Source organism: Molothrus ater, chromosome 5 (genome assembly GCF_012460135.2).
Source record: "Molothrus ater isolate BHLD 08-10-18 breed brown headed cowbird chromosome 5, BPBGC_Mater_1.1, whole genome shotgun sequence".
In the NCBI taxonomy this organism is placed as follows: Eukaryota; Metazoa; Chordata; class Aves; order Passeriformes; family Icteridae; genus Molothrus; species Molothrus ater.
Window position 1 is genome coordinate 50,589,201 of NC_050482.2, and position 21,719 is coordinate 50,610,919.

Below are 21,719 nucleotides of genomic sequence, written 5' to 3' on the forward strand. Positions count from 1 at the left end.
CTGGAGGAAATGCATCTGCACAGCCTTGTGCAATCACAAGCCCTTGGCATTGCTGCACGTGACTGTGGCAGGTCACTGTGACTATGACCTGCAGCATCAGCAAACCTCTGGTGGCAGCCCAGTGGGCAGGGGCTCAGAACACAGCTGTGCCAAGCAGGGACAGGGGATTTCACCCCAGTGCCTGCTGCTCTTTGCTGTGATTTTTTTGGTTCCTGAAAGCATGGTATGCAGAATAGCCACTCTATTCCCACAGAGACTGGAAATGGCTGTTTGCTCACCTCATAAATACCCGCCCCTCTGTCCTCCAGCAGGCTGAAGCATGATGTCCAACTTTTCCTGTGGAAATCCCAGCATAACCTCCAGTTTCCAATTTCCTTAAGATCTCATCCTCTGCTTCTTAGCAATACTCAGCCACTTTCCAAAGCCAGGCAACATGCCCTGGCCCTGGGACAGCACAAGTGCACAAAGGAATCAGAAACCTAATCCACAATCATTTTTTTAATCCAATGTTTCTTTTATTTCTGTTCAGGTGAATGGAAGTCATGGGGTTAGTACAGTATAATTTACAAATCAAACTTCTGACCAGGCACAGGGCCAAGGGGTGTCAGGCTGCAGTGATCCCAGTGGCCTTTGGCAACAGTGATGTGGCAGCAGGCTCTAAAGCAGATTTGTTTCTCCTTGGAGAAGAGTTGTGCTTTGGGATCTCCCCTCCCCTACCACTGTTCCTCATCAGCCTGCTGGGTATGGCAAGGGTGAGATGGCATTACCAGCACAGGGCTGAGCTGGCCAGCTCCCAGCCACGGGGGCCATGCTGGGATTGAGGAGAGGTTCAGGTCCCTCTGGTTTTGGGAAATGAGGATCCCTCTCCAGAATGCTACACCAGCCACCCTGCAAGGCACTGCTCCAAGAGCATTTTGGCTAAAGCCTGTTGGGTTTTTAGAAGAGACTGCAGCAGATGGCTCAGGGCTGGTTATGTCTAATTTGCTAATGAGAAGGCATGATGAACAGCTGACCAACCAAACACCCATGAAACTCTCATTGAGACTGATCCAATAATTCAATAAATAACTTATCATCTTGGAAGTGAAGGCAGGAAACAAAAATGGAAGGAAGAAGGGATGGTTGGAAAAACATTGCCCCCCACATTCCCTCCTCTGATGTACACACACGCACACACATGACAAATAAAATAAGAGGTTTAAAGTTTTAGGATAGGTTTGAATTCATCTAGTAAAGGAGGTGTAAAAAACAACCAGCCACATCTGCACACTTTTAAAGTATACACAACTGAAGCTGGGTAAAGGTCAGTTGTGACCGCGCCTCTCTCCCCTGCTGCTCAAGGGTGGCACTGGTGAGCAGGGACACAAGCTCGGTGCCCCTCACCAGCACTCAGTCTGTCTTGAGCTTTTCTGCCCTTGCCTGGAAAAGGAACAGGTTCTCCCTCCCCAGGAAGGCAGCAGAGTCAGCAGTGTTTAGCAGCAGTGGGGTTCCTGAGTAGGGCATGTGAGCTACATCCTAGCAGCTGCACGCCATCCCCTTGGGTCCTCTCAGCCTTGGGACAGAGCCACCCACCCTGGCGCTCAAGGGAGGGGATGGCTCAAAATAAATAGGGCACCAGTTGTTTTTTTGGCTATGGCTCTAGAGCCTTGTGATGCAGGAGTATTTTCTTAACCTTTTAGTTTAGGCCAGTAAAACCCAAAGGATCCTGATTCTAATGTCAGTTTTCTCCTGAAGTTAAAAATGGAACAGAAAAGGGACAAGAGTGGGTAGGCAAGGAGGGACAGGGAGGCCCAGTCCCCTCCTGGCAGAAGTCAGAGGCACGTGGAACTGTCACAGTTAGAGCGGGAGAAGGGACAGTGTGCAGTTAGTGCAAGTTTTCCCTCAAATACAAAATTCCTTTGCTTGTCAATAACTCAGTTATTGACAGGAGCACACAATTGGGTAACGTATCTGAAAAGCAAATCCGTCTTCTCCCCACTTTGTTAACAAGGCTTCACAGAGGGTATGGCCATGCTCCCCTACAGCCTGGGAAGAGGAGGGCTTTGGTCATTCTCACCCACTCTGGGCTGAGGGCTGGCATCTCCCTGGGGCAGCAGCTCAGGTGCCTGGGGAGGGAGCAGGGGAAGAGGCGAGCCAGGGCCAGGGAGAGGCGAGTCAGGGTTCCCTCCCACTGATGGTGTTCCCCTGCTCTAGCTTTTCTCCTTGGGTGACTTGCTCTTGGAGTCGTGCTTGTTGCCCAGCAGCTTAAGCACCTTCATGGGCTTGAATTTGCCTTTCTTCTTGCTCTCTGCCTCCGTCTCCTTGTGAAATTCTGGGGTTGCAAAGGGAGGTTGTTACTGTGGGATGTCAATAGTTGTACAGACACACTCATGACAATAAGCAAGGGTGACAGCCATGAATCAAAGCCCTCCACTGCATGCACACTTTCTCTGATAACAGAGGTGTGCAGAACAACTGTGCCTCTAACATTATTGGCCCTACAGGAAAGTCTCCCCAGTCTATACAGAATAGATTCAATCTCTCCTGCATACAATATCACAAATGGCTCGTGCTGCCCCTTACTGGGGTCAGCAGTGAAAACATCACTCCAAAAAGCATTTGTTTCTTACCTTTTCTTTTAATCATGGCTTCCAACATTTTATCCTCCTCCTCTTCTCTGAAAGAAAGAATGGGAAAGAGGTCAGGAATTCAGCCCTGAAAACAGCTGCTGTATTGTTTAAGGCTAGAGAGCCTCCTACTTATAAGCCATAGAGGGGCAGATCCATCACTGTCTTGTGAGCATTTGCAACCAGCAGGATAAATCCCTCAGGCTGCACATGCTGTCCTGTCTTTCCCACACAAAGCATTCAAAGAGACAAGGATTGGGAAGCCTGGGAAGGACATCAGCAACATGGACATCTTGAGACACCCCCACAAAGCACTCATGTGGCACTGAGTCAGACAGGCTGTGCTTCTCCCCTCTCCCCCAGCTCACCCCATTCCTCACTCACCTCTGCCGGTCCTCGTCCAGGCAGTTCACAATGGCGTTCCTTTGCTCAATGATGGTCACCAGCTCCTGCATCAGCACCTTCTCCCTCCCTCGGTCCTCATCGGTCCAGTCCTTCTCTACCCAGCCAAACCCCAGGGAAGGACAAGCAGTTAGATGGCTGAAGGAGCACTGAAATTCAGGGCTTTGGGGCAGAGATCTCCAGCACAATCCCCTCTACCCTGCCGTGTTACAGGGCCAGTTGGGCTAGCAGTGCTATGGGGACAGAGCCCTGCATGTGGCATTCCCTGGGGACAACAAGAGCACATCCCTGCACAAGACTGGGACATATATTGAGATGGGACAGAGCCTCTAGAGCCAGCTGATTGCACTAGCATCCCTACAGATCTGCCTCTCTTCACCTGAGATCCACCTAGAGAGAGGGGAGATGATGCCCAGGGGAAAAATGATCCTTGTGGGTCCTTTCCAACTCAATATAGTCTATGGTTCTATGAAAAAAGGGGCAAGCATACCCAGAGTGGTGCTTTACCTGGCTTGTTGAGGAGGCACCGCAGCTCATACTCCACATCTGACTGCCGCTGCTCCAGGTTCTGCTGCTTGAAGCTGCAAAGGAAGGGGGAAATATTGGGAAGCACTGCAAAGCTCCAGAGAGATGGAACGTCATCTGAAAGTACAGGGTGAGCTTGGAAAGAACCATCAAGATGCTGATCTTGCCCTGTATAGCCAGGGAACCAAGGACCAGTAAGGACCAGCCCTGACTGCTCAAGGCCTTCCTGGGGTAGCTGCTGCAGAGGCTCTGGTGACACACTGTGGGTCAGGTCTCAGCACATCTGGACAGATTTGCTTGCCCTTACTCCCTCCCTTTTTAGGCAAGGCCAGGTCAGGATCTCCCCTGGAAGCACCATTTCAGGAGGGCTGAGAAAGGGCCCCAAGAAAGCGTCAGTGCCTCTCCACACGCCTGCACACACTTACATGTAGATGAGCTCCGACTCGTGGCGCACCAGCATGTGCTTCTCATGGATGAGTTTGAACCAGTCCACAAGCAGGTTGTCCTCAGGGTTGTCTGCCAAGCAAAGGGGCAGTTCAGAGCCATTCCCAGCCCTGGTGGATCCCATCACCCTGCAACAGGCTGGGCTCTGCCTAGCCAGGGGAGAGGCACTGGGCTGGAGCCAACCCAACCTCAGGCTATTTCTGAGGCTCAGAGAGACCCTATCTCTTCTCCCACCTGTTTCCTTTCTAGGGACATCTCCATGTTCAGGGTAAGGTTGTGACTAATCTTGGAGGCCAGCACAGCCTCTTGTGCTCTTTCAACCCCAGCATCAGCAGGGAAGAAGTTACTGTTGCTATTTCCTCGACTGGAGAGAGGGCAGCCCTAGGATCTGTCCTGCCCCACACCCACAGACAGCCCAACCCACATACCATTCTCAGCACTGCGCAGTTTTTCCTCCAAGGCCACCCCACGGTGCTCCAGCTCATCCAGCTGATGCTCAATGGCATCCATCTCCCCATAGATGTCTTCCTCAGGGATGTACTGATCTGTCTGCACCTGCCAAACCATAAATCAGACACTTTCATTACCACCAGACTCCAGTTTCCAGGGGTAATCCAGAGATTGGTCAACACTAGCAGGGGCAGAGGGACAACAGAATATTCCATCGAAGTGTGGATCTGAAATCCCACCCCACTCTGGAGCAAAGGAAGGTGACTGTGCTTTCATGAACAAGGTGTAGCCTACACCCCCTCCTCCCCAGCCCCAGCCACCTGCTGTAATCCCTGCCCACACATGCCTCAGCAGGGTGCCTGCGGACTGCTGCAGCCCTGGGGGATAGCACAGAGCCGGCTTTTCCCTCCTCGCTCCCCAGGGCCCTTTTACCTTGCGTTTGATCAGTGGGAAGCCGTGGCCTGGTGCAGGAGGACGCACAGGCTTGGAGCCCTTGGGCGGTTTCTTTGCTGAGGGGGAGGCAGCAGGCGATGGCTTTCGATTGAATGGGTTCTCTTTGCAGGAAGACTGGAGAGGGCAGACAAAAGCAGATACATGAGCATCCAGGGAAGGGAAGTGATCCCAACAGGTAGCAATGAGTAGACAGGGCAATGCTAGCATCTGTCCTGCCCCACAGCCTCCTAAAGGAGGAACACAACACTCATCTCCACAAGCACCTAGTCAGAAAAATAGCTGTGCTCCTGTTTGACATCAGTTTCCCAGCCTCTCTCTCACAAGCATGCTGAAATATTTTCCTTCACAGTTCCCTTCCTATTTGCTCAGACTACATGACATCCTGCCTCTTCTCTAGCACACGGGGTAGGCAGAGTAAAGCAGAGCCACTATTTGACACAGGCCTGAAGTTTGCTTTCAGGGGGTCACACATCAAGCAAAGGGGCAAGCCTGGACCCACAGATCCCCTGTGACCGAGTGATGGATGGGGAAGAAAAACCTTGTGATCTGGATGGGGAGAAGGTCATCATCTCACCTTCAGCTGTGGTTTGGGTGAGGAAGATGTCTTGGGACTCCCAGCACCCCCATCTGAAGCCAAGAGGATTGGTGTAGGGCTAGCCCCAGCTGGAGGCTTGGGGGGCAGCCGGCTGGGGCTGGTCTTTAGGCTGCCAGTGGAGATGCTCCTGCTGTTGTGCAGGGTGCTGGGCTGTGTCTCCCCACTGAGGCTGGCCAGCTCACTGGAGGAGGAGAAGGGGGAGTTGGTGGAGAGGCTGGCTGGGACAGCAGGGCTTTCCCCTGGAGGAGACGCTGGCCAGCGGTACATCAGCGCTGGAACTCTTGGCGGCTGCTGGCACGTGCACAGTGGGCTCAGAGGAGCTTTTGGGCACTGAGGCCTCATCGGTGTCTCCCAGCACCTTGGCTGAACTCTCAGAGTTGATGCTCTCGAGGCTGAGGGCTGGAGATGGGGTGGAGGATGATGGCTCAGAGTGTGACAACCTGGAGATGGGGTGGTGGGCTGCAAAGCAAAGGGAGAGCTCAGGGAGGAATGAAGAGACAGCCAGGACAGAAGGGGAGGGTGGCATACACTGGACACAAGGGTCAGCGTAAAATCTTGCCTGCAGATGCTGTGCTCCAGTGGGTAGAGAGGACATGGCTAATGCAAACTAATGCAACCATCACAGCATAAAGGCTTGGCCTGCCAGGGTGATGCAGAGGCACCTGGGAAGGGGGAACCTCCAAGGGGATACACAGAGACTGCAGAGGAGGGATAAAGGAGCGGGACGAAGCTCACCTAGCGGGGAAGCATTGGGGGCTCGTGGAGCTGGCCGCTTCTTTGCCCTTGGACTGCTGGTAGGAGTGATGCCATACCAGGGGTGGAGAGGTTTGGCAGCAGTCTCACTCTGCTCCTGCTCAGGGGTGCTCTTTTGGGTATCAGCACTTTCCACTTCCTCCTCATCCTCTTCCTCAAAGGGGTTGTACGGTTTGGGCTCTGTGGTATCAGACCTGCTCTCCTCACTCCTGGCTTTCCCCACCTCCTCCCCATCCTCCTCCTCTGAAGTCCTACTTGGAGTCTCATGGCTGTTGCCTGGGGGAGGGGGAGCTGGCTTCTTCTTGGGCTCTGCTTGCACTAAGGCCATCCATGGTGGGTCCTTGGCTCTTGCAGTAGCTCCACCACTGGCAGAAGAGAAAGAGAAATCAAGATGGCAGAGACAAGGTGGGGTGGCAAGGCACTGGAGAGAGACTTTGCCCTTGGGGGAAAGGAAAGATGGAGCAGGATGTCTCCCATGCAGAAGGAGCTTTCTCATCCAAGGATGGCCCTAGGCTTCCCCAGACACAGTGTCTCATTTTCTGTGGGCAAACCCACAGGCCTTAGGGAAACACAGCCTGCCTGACTTGCCTGCTGGGCCCAGTGTTTTGGTGTCTGAATATTACAGCCTCCATCTGCTAAGCAGTGGTAAAGGCTGAGCTTTACGGGCATAGCTAGTCTTCCCACCTTTCCCAGGACAAACCCTCCACAAGGCAGACAAATGTCACCTTCTCAGCACCCACACGCAGGGCCATTTCAGAAGACATTTGGCAATCTGCCTGTGCCACAGAAACACCTTTCTGAAGCTCTCAAACTCTTTACAATAAAATGCCTGGGAGGTATGGATGAACACTGTTGGTCTGACCATGCTGGGCTAGCTCCTATTGCAAAAGGAACCTGGTCAAAGCCTACATGCTCCTAAGAGCAGGAGCTGATGGAGGTGAGAGAGAAGAGCACAGCTGTGCTGTCCCCACAGCCCCGCCTTGCTATGGAGTTCTCAGGTGATCTGCAAGCAGAGGGACGTACCGATCAGAGGAGCAGGGTCTCCCTCGAGGTTTTGGGACTGGGGGGCTGGTTTCAGGTACCCGACCTAGAAAGACATAGTCAGACTGTCACAACACCAAAAGGACATGAAGAAAGAGGTTAAACCAACATGGGGCACCTTAGATACCTTCCCACAGGAAGGTGGCTATTCCCACTCACTGAAGACCCCATGGCATTTCTCCCACAGTCGATGCAGCCAGCTAACTGCAAACATCCCCTTTGCCTTTTTCTCCCCACTTCTCCCTGGGAGCTGCACCTGGAGAACTGACATGCCCCTCTGCTCCCACACCTGCAAACTCCTCCAGCTCTACCAACTTCCCTCCACACTGGCTTGCTGCCTTTGAAGAGCTCTGGAGAAGTACAAGGGAGCAGACAGGCAGGAAAATTAGTTCTGCTCTCCTTGCTATGGGGATGGCTGGCAATTGTTGACAACCAAAGACCTGGTGTCTGAGCCCAAGATTTATTTGGAGGCAGAAGAGTGTCAGGCTGCAGAGAAGGAAGGGAACTCAGCCAACCTGCAGTCAAGCACCTCAGCCACCAAGGATGTGGAGGGTAACCCCTGCCACCATCCTGCCCTCTTACCGTTCACCATGCCAGGCCCACACTCGCTGCCCTCGCCCTGCAGAGTGGACCTGGGCCGGGGGACAGGGTGGGAGGCTGGAGGGGACAGGGCAGACGCATCGGTGGCCTTCCTTGGGGCTGGGGTGGGACGTGGGTCTCTGAGCCGTCCATCCAGCGAGCTGGCTTTGTCCTGGGTGAGCCCTGCAGGCTTGCTGGGGATTGGAGGCCTGGGGGGAGTTTGGGAGACAGGTGCCCCACTGCCAGCATGAGCAGGGGCTGTCGGTGTCTCTGCTTTACTGGCTGTGCTGTCCTTCTCTGCCGGGCCAGCAAGGCCCTCTGCAGGCGTAGAGGTCTCTGCCACACTCTCCTGGGAGTCAGCATCATCCTTCCCCACCTCTGCTCCTGCCGGGAGGGCACTCTCTCCCATGCTGTCAGCCCCAGTCTCAGTTCTTAGCTCTGGTGACTGTCGGTCTAGGCTGGGTCTCCTCTCTGCCTTCCCACTCACGGCAAATTTACCACGATGCTGCGTGCAGACAAAAGTCCCTGCCTCTGACCCAGGCTTGTATGACCCTGGGAGCAGCGTGCTGGAGCATTCCTTACACCTGCCAAGGAGAAGAGAGAGCACCATGAGATGGGGGATGCCATCCTGCCCTTCACAGAAGGCAACACACCTGGAAGACCCTTGTAGGGACACGGAGTTAGTTCTTACCTCTGCTATTAAATCCTAGAGTGCCCTTGGGGAAGTAATTCAGAAAATAAGTAGAGAAATGTAAGCAGGCCACTGTAGGAAGCCATGGCAAGTTCAGAGCTCAAATACTGCACACATTTCAGTTCTTGCTTCATCTCAGAAAAGATTTAACAGATGTGCAAGGGTGACAGTTGGTATTGGGATATGGTGTGGTTTCCACATTTGGAATGGGGAGAGGGATCAACCATTCACAGACATGAAACAGTGAATATCAACTGGAATTAGGGAGCAACTGGTTCAGAACTGGCACAGGGAGGCTACGGGCTGCCTTGCAGGGGCCAAGGGTCCTGGCACATTAAAGAGCCGTCAGACACATTTGTTTGTAAAACAACCGGTCCCCAATGCTGATTATTAAATAAAATTACATCACTTTCTACTCGGGAAATTCCCGCATTGGAGGCTTCCAGAGTATTCAGGAGAAGGAACACACGAGCCTGGCCTGGTCTCATGCTCAGCCTCAGTAATGATGACCATGGCATCCAGCTGGGCCACAGCATTTGGCTGGAAGGACAAGGGCCTTAGGCAGCAGGGCCATTCTTACACTCTGCCTTGCCTGTTGAAATTGAGCTAATAGCTTCCCTGTCCTTTGCTGTCTGCCACATCTCCCTGGATCATCCACTCTTCCCCCACTGAGCCTCTGAATGCTTCCTAATGAATCCCTCCAGGCACAAGCGTGATGGCACAAACACTGGCAAGCAAGTCAGTCCTTCTCCACCTGGGAAGAGAGGTGGATAGCATACATGAAAGACAGCCAAAGGCAAGGGGCTGATCAAGCACTCCCATGAAAACCAAGCTTGTTCCTTCTTGTCTGAATACCTGGTGCTTGCAGCAGCTGGCTGCCCTACGCTGCCAGCAGATAATTTTGGCAAGGAATTCTGCTCTGGGCATCCAGTTGACAGGGATTTCCTTTAAAATGGAGTGCAGAGGGACTCTAGAGAGAAGGGGTAGGATGAAATGAGGAGGTGGAAAGCTCAGACAAGGGGAGAAAGTGGTTTGCTTTGGGTTTATCTCCATCAGCCCACAGGAACCACTGCCACAGGACATTTCTGACCAAATACTGTCCATGAATCAGCACAGGAAAAAAAAACAACAAACAAACGAACCAGAAAATAGACAAGAAAACAAATCAGGAGGCAAAATATTTGGGATTAAATTACAGGGATCTCCCTGCTCAGTCTGAAGGGCTATGAGCTGTGCCACGGCAGACATGGCACCTCTCCTTTTCCTGGCCCATGAGGACAGTGCAGGTTGCACCTGAACCCCAAAACTCCTGCTTTCGTCCCAGCTGCAGATGGGAAGCCTGATGGACCTCAGCTCAGCTGCCCTCCTGTGACACTGTTTCTACAGCACATTGCCAACTAGCTTAGGCAGGTGAATGAGGCCTCCCACATCTACCCAGTGGCTCCATGTTTCTGACCAGATGCCAACCCTTGTCCTGTGGCCCATGGGAGAGATCTCATTTCTTCATCATCACAGCAGGGAAAGCAGAGTGAAATGATTTCACAGGTGCTGCAGGTAAGGACCTGTACTCAGGAAGTAACCAGAGAGCTGCTCATTGCTCAGTTTGTTAAGAGTCTGCAGCTCTCCACATGCTCCCTGGGAGCTCAGCACCACCCAGGCAGCATGGAAGCCTGTATATCCAGTTGAGGATGTGGAGTGTAGGTGGAAGGAGGTCTGTAGGATGATGTCATGGCTTAGACCTCAATGGAAGGGGATGGGGGGTGGTCCTGAGTAGGCAGGTGGCAAAGAGGTAGAGCATCCTTTTTTATGGAGGTGGGAGAAGCTCAAGAGGCTGGGATTCCAAGTAAATGAAGTGGGAGAGCACAAGTCAGCAAGGGAGGCAGGGAGCAGGACAGGAATGGAGCACAGGGACACAAGGGGCTAGTCAGACCTCTGGGACAGGGGGCTGGCAGGCAAATGGAACATCTTCACTCTCATTTCAAGCACTGTTGTTCATGTTCCATGCTGCCCAGGGATGCAGACACTCAAAGATGGGGTGCAGCAGGCCCCGTGTGCCGAGGAGAGGCTGCCCCAGCTGGCCTGGCCACGACCTACCTGAAGCACTGGCGGTGGTAGAGCTTGCCCTCGGCCAGGTAGCGCTGCACCAGGTGGACGTGCTGCTGGCAGGCTGCGCAGGTGCTGCTGAGCGCGCTGCGCTGGGGCCGCTGCTCCGAGGGGGCCTCCTCCTGGGACACAGCACAGGAGCTCAGCACGGGGCCACAGCCTGCTCCCCAGAGCACGCATTCTCCACAGCAGCTGCTCTCTGGGCAAGGCCCACAGCTCAGGGCCTGACCTCAGGGGCTGACAATGCACAGAACAGCTGCCCTCAAGCCCAGGCACAGGCAGGCTGCCTCTTCCCAAATTAGAAGGGGCCACTTCCAAAGGTGCCTTGGCTGTATCTACAGCTGAAGGTCTAAGGTGGAAGGGACTTATCTATACCCCATGCACCAGGATCCTGTGAAACATTGAAAAAGGTCCTATCCCAGACAACTGCTGAAAACTGAAATAAAAGGCATCTTTTCTGCCCTTCTAGTTCCACACTCCTGCTCTTTCCTCATGTACAGGGTTATCCCCACATAGGAAGGACACCCAGCACTAATCTGCCCAACCTCTTGTCTGCTATGGACAAATTACAGTCCACAGACTCAGAGAAAAATCAGTCTCAGCTGGATCCCACAAGGAAACAAAATCCCAAACACCCCTCCCAAAATACACAGACAGGCCCCTACATGGCTCTGTGACAGGCTTTTCCCCATCTCCTCACCCGCAGCACAAGGGGTACCACTGCCTCAGGCTGTCTTGGAAACTTTACCAAGAAATCAGGTACCTGTGGTGCTGAAGGACTCTCAGCTGCAGCCACAGGGGTCTTGTGGGACAGCAGAGAAGGAGAGGAGGCAGCAGTTGGTCGCTTCATAGGCGGAGGGACGCTGGCTGGAGGCAAGAGGGAAGGAGGATCAGGCGTGGAGAGCAGCGGTGACTCACACCACCCATGTGCGGGAAGGGGAGGGGAAAAAAAATAAAATCATCCAGCCTTGTGACATAGGATGAGACCTGCCTCTCCCAAAACTTCAGTGCTTATTTTAGGTGGAAGAGACAAACACAATCTAATAATGGGTCAGCTGTGAGGCTGCCAGAGCGCCTGGCGTGCTCTGGATCCCCTTCTGTGGCCCAGGGATGCCAGCCTCTCACTGTGATTTTATTTACTCATCACGTGTTACTTGGCTTCCTTGTAATTGCCTCCCTAAGCAACGCTCAAAGCCCAGAGCAGCTGGGGCAGCTGCTGATGTATTGTGGTGACCCACTGGGCTCCAGGGCTTCCAGGCTGTCAGCATGTCTGTGAAGCATCTCTTGCTGTCAGGGCTGGAGCTCACACACCAGTCCCCAGCAGGATTCCTTGTCTGGGAGACCAGCATCCCTGGAGAAGCATATACAAGTGGAAGAGATTTATCTCATGTTGTGGCTACTGAAATAGGGGAGACATGGAGCTCTCATCTCCACCCAGCCAAAGGATGCCTGGGAAGAGCTGTCTCAAAGCACTCAGCTCAGGCCGCAGCTGCAGGGACAGATGAGCTGATTTGAAACATTCCAGCCTGGCTCCACTCCCTATGTCCTCCAGTCACTTTACATGTACCCATGTCATAAGGATTAGCTGTGGGAGATGGGCTCCTACTTAGCTTTCTCCTATTTTAGTGGGTTAGAGCAGATCACAAAGAGTTTTGATGAGCATCAGGGGTGGTGGCCCAACCCAAGTTGGCAGGAATGCAGTGCAGAGGGAGGAGAAAGGCGTTTCTTTTTCCACAGCCTGAGCTATTACATCATCCCACACCTCCTGTGAAACCTCACCCCACCGCACTCTCTCTTCCAGGCCCTCCTCAGGGGCACCAGCAAGATGCAGGAGAGGCAGGTACCACCTGCTCCTCTCCCCTTCCCCACAAACACAGCTCCCCATTGCCACAGGAAGGAGGAAGCACAAGGCTGTGCTGGGTTTCCTGTACTCAAACAGGGACAAACTGGAAGACTGAGGGGTGGGAGGACACTCACCTTGGCTGGGGTTGTTGAAATGGTTGTAGTACTGAGACACATAAGTCATGATGCTGAGGCAGTCGGGCACCTTCATGGAGACCATGTCATTGGGATCCAGCAGGGCTGGGATGCCCAGCTCCCGCTCTGCCAGCTCAAAGGCCTGCAGGAACAAGAGGCACTAAGGGAAGAAAACTGATGCTTCATGAAAAGTAAAAGAAATATCAAATTGGAAGAACCACAAGGGAGGTTAAATACTGAGCCTATGGCATCCCTAATGGACAGAGGCTTCCAGACATGCTGCTTGACTAAAAAAAGAAGCAACAGAAGCAAGGTTCCCTTCAAGTTTTCACTGAAAAAAACCCAGTGTTTTTTCAGCTGAACCAGCAGTGCCCTCATGCAAGAACTGGCAGAGTCTTGGCTGGCACCACAAAGGGCCAAGGGCTGGCAGGTACTTCCAGTGACACTGAGCTCTACTGAGCAGTGTCCCCAGCCACCCCAAATGCTCACCCCACAGAAACACTGACTGCTCATCCTTTCATGCTCTGGGGTGCCTCACCTTCCCCTCCCACAATCAGCAGAGCCATCCCAGCTCCACATCCAGTACCCTGCCATGCACAAGCCAGTACTTCCAGTACTTTTCTGTGTCTGAGTAAGCAGAAACAAGGACACTGTGATAAGAAGCACCCATCTCCTCCAACTGCAAACGCAGCTACAAAAGGAAGGAATGGAAGAGAAAAAAAATCTGTTGGAGAGTTTCCCACTTGTCAGTATGTGTGGATTACTGTCTCTACACTGGCCATCCCTCTGCTGAGCCAAGGGCAGCATACCCCCAGTGGTCTCCCAGGCACAGGGGTGCAAGACTATGGCAGGGACTGAGGAAAAATAAGTCAGGAAGAGATGAGAGTGGTTTGGGCACTGAATGGTGAGGTACCAGGTGCACAGGTAAAGGTACTGGGTGTGGGTAAAGACTGAAGGTGCCTAGTCTCTGGGGCATAAGGTGCTGTGCAGGGTGTGAGTTATAAAGGAAAGTAATGGAGAAACAAAAGAAAATAGATATTTGCAGTAATTAGGGGCATAAAAGTGCCCCCCATGGACATCCTGCTTTGCTCAGCCTGGCTTTAAGTCAGTTGTCCAGACTGAGTCTTACTAAACACAAGGCTGCAAGGAGCAAGGAGAGAAGAGAGATCCCACCTGAGAGGTCTCTAATAGGACAAGATACCCATTGCATGGGTCTTGAATGGAAAAAGCTGCTAATGACTGAAAGGGGCCAACTGGTGTAGGAAAGGACGTGCCAGGACACAGCTGGACAGCCCTAATCCTGTAAATCCCAAATCACAGAATTACAGAATGGCTGGGGTTGAAAGAGACCTCAGACATCACCTAGTTCAAACCCCTGCTAAAGAAGGTGGCACAAAATCACATCCAGTTGGGGTTTAAATATTCCCAGAGCAAGAGACTCCACTTCCTCTCTGGACAGCCTAGTCCAGTCCTCTGTCACCCTCACAGTAAAAAAATGTTTTTCCTCATATTCAGCTGAGGAATTCCTGTAATTCAGTTTGTACCCATTGCCCCTTCTCCTGTTGCTGGGCACCACTGAAGAGTCTGGCCTCATCCTCAACATCCACCCTTAAGATATTTGTATGTAGCAGGTGAAGGGCCATGCTTCTCCACAGACTATCAGATGGAGCCTGCAGCCACTAGGTCTTTCTGTCATTTAAAAAAAGCAGGGCTATTGCTGCTCTGTCCTACCACTAGCCCCTGGGGCTGGGCACCTCCCCATTCCACACTGCCTGCTTCTGCTATGGGCTCCAGCTGTCCCGAGCAGGAAAGGAGTATTACAGACCAGGGTCTAGCATGACCTTTCTCTCTGCTGATGCCTGAAGTAAAACTAGCTTCCTGCTTCCATTGCCTGCAAATCTGGAACACCTGAAGTGAAGATGTTGCACCATTCAAATCTTCACCTGAGATGTTGTCTTGGCAACCATTAGGATAAACAGGCTGGAAGCTGATGTTTCAGATTCCCTTGTTTCCAGAGAAGCTCCTGCCTGTTACTTACAAACACAGATTTTTCTTATATCGTCAGCACTGTCACAAATTCCTCCCACACTACATGACCTCCATCAAGTCATTCTCACATAATTTCTTCCTTCTGTGCACTGCAGAACAGGAACTTACCAAGCGATTATTCTCATAGACGTCATCCTTGGAGAGAGAATCAAAGTCTCTGAAATGAGAAAGCACAAAATAGCCACATGAAGTGCAGAAGAAAAGTGCCCCTATGCCATCACACGTAGAGTCCAAGGACAGTCAACCTTACAACAACTCAACACCTAAGACCCTAGATAAACAAAACCTTGGCAAAGCAGATTTCAGGCTGTAACGGGACAGAAAACCAAAGGGAAATTGCAATTAAAAAAAGAAAGCGAGTCCCAAATGGGTGGTGACCAGGAAATTAAAATGTCATTCTTGTCTCTCGTTACCCACTTCTGCCCTGGAGATTAAAGGCTGCAGAAACACCAGGGCCATGTCTCAATTAGCACCACACACTGCGGCACCAAACACTGCACGACATGACCCCAGACTTGCTTTTCCAAGGCCACTGGCACAACAGAGAGAGTGGGGAGACAGATCCCTTACCTCAAGAGAAAGAAGGGACATATACAGGTGGCTCTATGAGGATCCTTAGACAAACCTCCCTGCACCACCTTAAGGAATCTGGGGTGACACAGACCATCTTCAACTGCACTTCTGTCCTTGCTTTTTCCCCAAACATTCACAGTGCACAAGAAAGAGTCCACAGCTGCAGCTTTGGAGCTGAATGCAAGGTGCTCAGGGCACACAGAGGAATCTCAGAAGTCTCCAACTCAGGGGATCCATTTGTTCAAACCCATTTCACTTGTTCCCCTGGAGCCCTTTGGGGGTTCAACATGGCCACAGGGACTGATTAGCTGTCTTCACCAGGGAAGCAGAGGGCAGAAAGATAGAGAAGTCTGCAGGCTTTCAAAAGAGGGGGAGAAATGCAGGAAGGAGTTAGTTATGTCTTTTGCATGTGCGTGTGGGTACAACGTGTGAAAACAGCATCACGCTGCACTGCTTACAGCTCTTTCCTGCCAAGAACCTCAGCTTTGTTACAAAATCTCCTCATGCAGCAGCCTGGTGTGCCTGCTAGCTGGATTCACGGGAGGATGCGCTCCAGAGAGGTCTAGGGTCAAGCAAAGCCACCCCAATGGACCACAGAGACCAAAGCTTGGGAGACCAACACAGAAGGACAATTCAGACTAGAGGAGGGAATGCATTCCCCATCCCGAAGGTGCTGTCCAGGATCCAGGTGAGGTGGCACCACACACCTGCAGAGAGGGGCTGCATGAACCTCCTTTCTCCATCCTCCTCTGGATTTTACTGCCTTTTCCTGGAACACCAACACAACCTGTCCTGGTGCCACACAGCAGAGCAGCCAGCCCCTTCTCAAAGCCCCTCATGCAGCTTTCCAAAGCTGCAGAGGAAGTCTGTGATGAGCTCAGGAAGGTTTTCCCGGCTGCCTACACCACCAGAAAATTACACTTCCTCCCTTCAAAAGCAAGAGGCTGCTGGTGCCGTTTCCTCACAAACAAAGCTGCAGCCACTCACTGCTGCAGGAGCAAATGCAGCAGACACACAGAAAGGTGAGCTGGATGTTCAGCACTGTTACCATCCTGAAAGCTCATGCGAATACATGTACACAGCTCAGACTGCTCAAAATACCACAACTTTTTCTTCTCTACATGCTGGTCAGCAAAAGTTTCAGCTGCAGCCTATGCTTTAATGTCAAAACCACTGCCATATTTGTAATTATAACTAGTCTCCATTGGGAGATGTTTTTTCCCTAAGTTTTTGTTTTGTTTTTGCCAAGAGAAGTCCTTTAACCTTGCAGTATTTTTTTTTCCTTTTAAAGAAAATGCCAACTTGGAACAGAGGAGAAGCAATGACAGCAAAGTTATATATCAACTGCCCTCTAAACATTCATGACCTCCATTTTGAATGCCTTTGCTTTCAGGATATGGGAGTGGTGTAGCTGGAAGCTCGAAGACTCCTTGGTGGGCTGGGCTGGGAGAGTATTTTCTGACAGACAAAACATCGTGTCCATTCCACTCTGCCCCAGCAAACCAAAGCTGTTTTAGTTTTAGTATACCAAGGCAAATCCATTAGGAAAAGCAGATGCCAGCAGAGAGGATGTGAAGCTCAAGAGGTATCGAGGGGTTACCAAGCAGCAAGGGAATAGAAGATTCTTTTCCATTAATGTAGGATTGCAGACTCAGCTTTATCTGAGACATTGAAGTCCATCAGTACATGGTCACAGGGATCAATTTATTCAGTTCCTCTCCATTTTCCAGCTCCCTCTCTGATAAGCCAAACAGGACCACACTGACCTGTGTTGCTCCTGACATGAGCACTCCCATATGCCATTTGGTCACGTGCCATCCCTGTGGCTCCAGGCAAGCTCCCAGTACCAATGTGCAAGGAGCATGGCTTCTCAGGAATGGGGAAAAGTCACTCCAGACACACCCCTTTCCCCTCTATAAACTGACTCCTCTGCAGCGAGCCCAGAACTTTCCATCTCGCAGCTCTGTGACATGTGGCTGCATGTCACATTATTTCCTTGCCCTGATCTCAGCAGTCTTTCATCCAGCTCTGCTCAGGCTCCTCTCCTGCCAACATACCCATCCAAGGGACTGGATGTAAGGACAGGCAAGACTCTGGCTATCCCAGCTGAACAACTGCCTTGACTCAGCAAACCCCAGTGTTGTACCATATCGTGGAGTAATATTTCTATGCAAATAACATCCCAAGCACTTACCTAATTAGATACATGCAGAGCCACTAAGCACTCCAGGGTTTAGGGCAGCTGCCAGGGAGTACAGCAGATCCAGGGAAGGGGGGAGGGTGTGCTGTACAGCTAAAACCAGAGCAAATTCCTGGATTCCTCAAATATAAACCATGAGCACTTAAAGGCAGTGCCACATAATAAGCCACTCAGCTTTCCAGGTCTTGTCAGGGAAATGCAGGCAGTACATGGGAAGGAACAAACAAGATTTGTGATCCTGCCTGTAACCAAACCCACGGCTCTAGGGACACAAAACAGCATTTCTAAAACAGCTCTCATCTCTTGTTATCCTCAAGCCTCCATCTCTCCCAACACTCCAAAGGCATGTGCCATACTCCTTTTATTCTTCTAACCCCTGAATGAGAAGATCCTTCCCTGCATGGCAGGGAGGCTGTACAGCTTGAGATGCTGAAAGATGCTCTTTGCTTCATTAATCTGTAGCAAATGCCTTGTAAACACTAATTTCATGCTTCAGATTTCTAGAGCACTGAGCAAACAAACTCATTAATCCCCACAGTCCACTGTCAAGTTGGTCTGGCTGTTGACAGCTTAACTGAAAAGGGAAGAGAAGAGATTAAATGTCTCATCTCCAGATCACACAGCCAGCAGCACAGAGGCTAAATCCAAGTTTCCCATTTCCCTGACTGAGACAGCGAGGTAACAAAGCCAAGTGAAGTGCCTACAACAATGGAGTCAGGGATTTGTATCTGCATGGTTCAACACACAGGTCCTGGCGGTGTGCACCTCGTTCTTGGTGGTCACTTCAAGACACCTTTAGCTGAATTCAGCAGACACTGAGGAATTCCAGTCTACTTCTTTCAAAAAGCCCAAATCTATAGTGTTTCCAAGAGCTCTGCAGGAGCTGCTCCAAAGCTCTCCAGGGCAGCACATCCCTCTGATGCCAATATGCCTTATTCCACGGTGATTGTGTTCAAATCAGGAGTCATGCAGAAAACTGTCCTCAGTCTCACTTACCCATGTGGTCCTTCATGACAGCCTCTTCCTCAGCGTGCTCCCTCCCAGCACAGCAGCACAACAGGGGTGCACCCAGGCAAGGTCAGAAAACTGGGATAGGCTGACAGCCACCACAGCAGCATTGCCCAGGGAATCAGGGTGGCAGAGGAGTGGTGTCACACAGGTAGAGAAGAGCTTCAGCTCAGCTCTCCTATGGATGTGCCCATTCCTCCTCTCTGCAATCCCAGGAAAAGCCAGCAGGAAGCAGGGAAGCAGAGGAACTGGCAGTTCTGTGGAGCTCAGAGGAACTCCAGCCCTGGGGAGCAGCACAGCTGCCTGCGCAGGCAGGAGAGCCCTGCACAAAGGAACACCACACAAGGTCAGAAAGGCACTGCAGATCCCTGCCAAGTCCCATTACTGCACTGACTGAAAGCACTTTAGAAGAAAAGAAGGGCAACCACTTTTCCTCTGCCGTCAGGAGATTTACTGCCTCTGATCCAATCTTCCCACTTCCAAATTGGGACAGGCTGAAGAAGCTGGAATCAGATGAAATGATGCTGCTCTCCTGACGGTCTGAAAATCCTTCTACGACATGCCATGTCCTTGTAAGGCCCTGGGCCTTGTCTCTACAATGCAGCTCGTGCACAGGACCTGTGAAGCACGTAGTTAGGACATCTGCCAGGGGCAGATTTAAGCCCACTGACAACTTAAGAGCAGTGGCCCCTGCCTTAATGGATGGCAAATATGGTTCATGGGAAACCATCAGGTGGTTTTAGTGGTGTTTATCATAAGCTTTTACTGAACCTCTCCTTTTCAGTTCCCAGCTGCTGTGCCATTTACAAAAAAATATAATAATTGCACGTGTTCTTGTCCTTAATTTGCCTCTTCCCACCCAACAGCCTTGTCACTGGGACCATTTTCAGAGGTTCCATTCTAGCTAGTCAGAGTGAGCCATACCATCCAAGAGCTGCAGGACACAAGACCACACAGCTCCTTCAAGACCCAGAGACTGATGCAAAGACACTGTATGCCTTGGCTCTCAATCATTCCAGAACACCATGCTGAGGGTTTTGGGGCAGCCACCTGAAACACAGCAGGCAGCAGCTCAGTTTCCAGCCTACCTGCTCAGCTTTAGCTTGTAAGGACACTGGCCTGTTCCACTCTCTCGTGGACACCACAGCTCCACAGTGGAGTCACGGCCAACCCTCTGCCTGACAGAGGTTGCTGTCACGGCAAAAGGCGTTCCTGAGGCCAGCTCAGGAAAGAGAACTTGGTCAGTACGGGCAGCCTCAGAGGAAGAACCACCAACCCCAGAGCAGAACGTGACGGACACACCACCCTGGCCGGCTTTAGGGCAGGCCAAGGAGTGTGTGCATGCCGCAGGCACAGCGAGCTGGGGCGATGCCTACCTGCCCTGCAAGGGCTCCAGGGATTAGAGCAGATGGGCGCCGGATTCCCAGCACCACCGGGGCACACAGGGTTACAGCGCAGGTCGGGGCAGATTCCTTCCAGCGGCCCAGCCAGTTTCTCCAGCCTGACACAGCGCCCCCAAGCAATCCCAAACTCACTGTCTGCTTCCTGAAAATCACATTCCCCCCCAGAGATACCCAAGCTGGGGGAGGCTAGAGAGGCTCAACACCCCTGCTGGCTTTTGCTGCCTCCTTCTTTCACTGTGGCATCCAGAGAAAGCAAGCTAGAAGCAAATGCAAGCAGCAACCTGGTCCAGGCCTCTACAGATTTCAGAGTAGCTGCTTCTGGGAATGTCCCTGTGCAGGACAGGCCTCTGGCCCTCCTGAAGTGTGAAAGCTCACGTCTTGCTGAGGCAAAACACCCCCACACCCAGATACCAACACCACGTCTCTTCTCCGGTAGGCACCGCTCCCATTAGGGCACATGGACCTAGTCCACCTCCGTGCTCTCACCACCCTTATATTGCATGACTTCTGCTAACCCTGACCTTGACAGGTCTGCAGGACCAGGTCAGGAGGTCGTTTGCTGAAACACAGAGTGATAGAATAGTTTGGCTTGCAAGGGACCTGAATGATCATCTAATTCCAACCCTGCTGCCATGGGCAGGGAAACCTTCCACTGGACCAAGATGCTCAGAGCTCCATACAATCTGGCTTTCAGCACTGCCTGGGAATGTGGAATTCTTCATTCCCAGGACCCAACTATTTCTCGACAGCATCTTCTTCAGTGCATCCCCTACCAGCACATCAGCGCAACAGAGACACATCCGCTCTCTGAGCCCCTCATGTCCCCGCTCAGGGAGCTTCCCTGCCAGCCAGCCTGGAGCCGCTTCCCACAGCTCCTCCACCCCCCCAAACCCCCGTGAGTCCCCCCGTGATCGCTCCTGAGCACAGGCGACCCAACCCCTCCAGAAAGGGAGGTCCCGGGGGTCCCGCGCCCCAAACCTCCGCGACCCCGCTCCTCCTGCCAGCAGCGCCCGCGGGCGGCAGCCGTGGCCCCGCGGCGCCCCGTCCGAGCGGCGGCGAGGCGCGGCCTGCACTCACAGGAGGTCGGGCCGGTGGCGGTGCAGGATGGCGCAGAAGGCCAGTCCGTCGCGGAACGAGGTGCTGAGGTCGCGGATCTCCACGCCGCGGTAGCCCTCGCACTGCCGGCGGCACCAGGCTTGCAGGGCGCCCCGCGGACCCGACATCGGGGCGGCCGCTCCCAGCACCGCCGCCGCCGCCGCCAGCCCGGGCCGGGCGGGGCCTCCCGGGGCGGGGCTCGGGGGGCGGGGCCCGCACGCGCCGCGGAAGCTCCCGCGCCCCCAGGCCCGGCGCTTCCCGGGGAGCAGGGCGGCCTGCTGGGAGAGCACCCTCTCCCACCTCGGGGAAAGAGTTGGGCCTGAACACAACTTAAATTCAACGAGATTAAAAACCACCCGGCCGCCTGATTGCTGAAACCCTCTCAGGCTTAGACAGAGGCTGCTCCAGGCAGAAGCAGTTCTCAGCAGTCCTAGGGGCACAAGCAGTGGAGTACATCTGGGACGTAGGTGGCTCCCAGGGTAGGCTCAGGGCCAAGGAGAGCTTTGAAGATCAAGACACTTGGAGTCACAGGCAGTGCTTCACAGGAAGCCCTGGAAGACGTGGAGGAAGAGTGCGATACAATCTCAGGAACAACATCGAGGCGATGGATTGTCACGAGAGCTGGTGTGCACGCTCGGGGGCGATGGCTTGACAAGGCGGGGAAGCACACTATTAAAGGCTACTTTATTGGGCTTAGCTTTCTTTTCACCTCCAACAGCTACCTCTGTGGAAGACCAAACCATCACACTGATGTTGAGCTTATTGCTGCCAG

General features: G+C 52.7%; 1 protein-coding gene across 1 annotated transcript; it reads right to left on the bottom strand.

The window, feature by feature from the left end:
* Nucleotides 1-480: 480 nt before the first annotated feature.
* On the bottom strand, nucleotides 481-21,111 carry MICALL1 (MICAL like 1). The gene is given in 17 exon segments (XM_036400347.1): nucleotides 481-2,311; nucleotides 2,610-2,656; nucleotides 2,991-3,105; nucleotides 3,516-3,589; nucleotides 3,959-4,049; nucleotides 4,406-4,532; nucleotides 4,860-4,994; nucleotides 5,455-5,715; nucleotides 5,717-5,934; nucleotides 6,211-6,593; nucleotides 7,252-7,315; nucleotides 7,852-8,432; nucleotides 10,634-10,764; nucleotides 11,406-11,509; nucleotides 12,620-12,761; nucleotides 14,777-14,825; nucleotides 20,930-21,111. Coding segments are annotated over 17 exon segments (2,790 nt in total). The 5' UTR covers nucleotides 21,076-21,111; the 3' UTR covers nucleotides 481-2,189.
* Nucleotides 21,112-21,719: the final 608 nt, after the last annotated feature.